We start from the raw sequence: 1,750 nt of genomic DNA, 5'->3' as shown, positions 1-1,750 counted from the left end.
TAGATAGATAGATAGATAGATAGATAGATAGATAGATAGATAGATAGATAGATTTTTGAATTATCGGATTTTACTTGTTTATTTGGCAAATTTCGCCAATTCGTTTTCTTGTTATAGGGTACTATTTATCACAAGGTACATTGAATTAACCGTTTTCCTGTGTGTGTGTGTGTGTGTGTGTGTGTGTTTGTGTGTGTGTGTGTGTCTGTGTGCGGCTTTGACAGGGCGAGCCTGGCTTTGGCCTCCCTGGCCCCCCAGGTTTACCAGGAGTACCTGGAGCTAAAGGTTTCACCGGACCAAAGGGAGATCCCGGTTTCCCCGGCGGCCCCGGCTCACCTGGTCGATCTGGATTTGATGGCTCTCCAGGACTGAAAGGTATTCGGCAGCTCTGTTAGGCCCAGTTCTGAAGCGGCCCGTCTCTGCTCAAACCAGCTGATGGTTTTACAGGGACTCAGCTGGTCCAGAGACTGGTTTTAGAATTTAAGGAACGTCAGCTGTTTCAACAGCCAATAGAGGGGTCAGCTGGTCAAGTCAGCTACAAACTATAGAATTAAATTGATCCATTATCCATTTTATTTCAATTTTACAAACTGTCAACTGGTAGAAATGGCAGATGCAAGTACTAAGCCTGAAAGTCGCAACTTAGAACCAAAGTACAAAGAGTTGTACTGTGACTGTTGCCGAGTCAAACATTGCAACTATTTGCATCTCGCTGCAAATCTTTGGTCTGATGTGGGCTTTACTGATTTCGATGCATGCTTACACACACAAATGTAATCACCTATCCTCCCAAAAACTCTTCAAAGCCTGCAGTACACCAAGCTCACTCTCTCGTCCATCTCTGTCCAGGTGACGCCGGTACACCCGGTACACCCGGAGCTCGTGGTCCCCCCGGATCCCCCACCATTGGCTCACTGGGGGCTCAAGGCCCCCCTGGACCCCCTGGACCAATGGGACCCCCAGGTGAGATACATAAGGCTGTATTTTCTTGCAGAATCCTTTCTCAAAATTGTCATTGTGTTGATAGGAACTGACACATGTCCAGTACAGCTGTTACTTGGTGCCAGGGATGTAACGATGCATCGTAAGGCGGTTAAAATCTTTATAAATGTGTAAGATTAAAAGATAAAAAATGAATGAGATGCAAATTTGCAAAATTCAAAGGACTTATTGCGTAATCTACTCTAGATTTCATTTGTTGGACTTCCAACATCACTATGTCTTCTTAGTTTATTTATTTAAAGAGATTTTATTTCTATTTATATAGTTTTTGATGTGGGATTTGTATGGTCTGTCAAATCCTATTATTTACAAAGTATTTATTAATTTAAGATAAAATACAATTTCACTGTCACTCGATAAGAAGACACATCTGTTGTTTTGCCCAGTTTATAGAAATAAAGGAATACTTTCTCGTCATTTGTCTGCAGCTCATTGCGTATGAAAATAAATCCTGAGAAAATTGTGTCATGAACCTACGATCGCGAATCAAATCAAATTGGGAGTTTAGTGTATCGTTACATCCCTAATTTTACATGAGATTTGTTGTTTTTCATTTTGTGTCGTATCTGTGTTTGTTTTTACATGTTTACCATGTTGACATATGTGTTAGTTTGTATGGGAAGTCTCCCAGGACTGTGCATGGCCACCCACTTGTCCGTGTTTTGAGCTTGTGAAGGTGTCTGGATGTCCTTTTGGTTGAGGGGTCCAAACTATGTGTTGCACACTTTCCATGTGAGCCCCCCCCCCC

At 42.3% G+C, this 1,750-nt stretch overlaps 1 protein-coding gene across 3 annotated transcripts in view; it reads left to right on the top strand.

The window, feature by feature from the left end:
• The window catches only part of col4a5 (collagen, type IV, alpha 5 (Alport syndrome)), an 82,680-nt gene that overhangs the window by 48,519 nt on the left and 32,411 nt on the right, over nt 1–1,750 (top strand). For all 3 annotated transcript variants that reach the window (XM_032499377.1, XM_032499378.1, XM_032499379.1), the window contains exons 28-29: nt 225–375; nt 850–963. In XM_032499377.1, coding sequence (XP_032355268.1) covers nt 225–375; nt 850–963 — 265 coding nt within the window. The remainder of the gene's footprint in view (nt 1–224; nt 376–849; nt 964–1,750) is intronic.

The sequence above is a fragment of the Etheostoma spectabile genome, chromosome 19 (genome assembly GCF_008692095.1).
Source record: "Etheostoma spectabile isolate EspeVRDwgs_2016 chromosome 19, UIUC_Espe_1.0, whole genome shotgun sequence".
NCBI lineage: Eukaryota > Metazoa > Chordata > Actinopteri > Perciformes > Percidae > Etheostoma > Etheostoma spectabile.
This window is presented reverse-complemented; position numbering and strand designations above follow the sequence as displayed.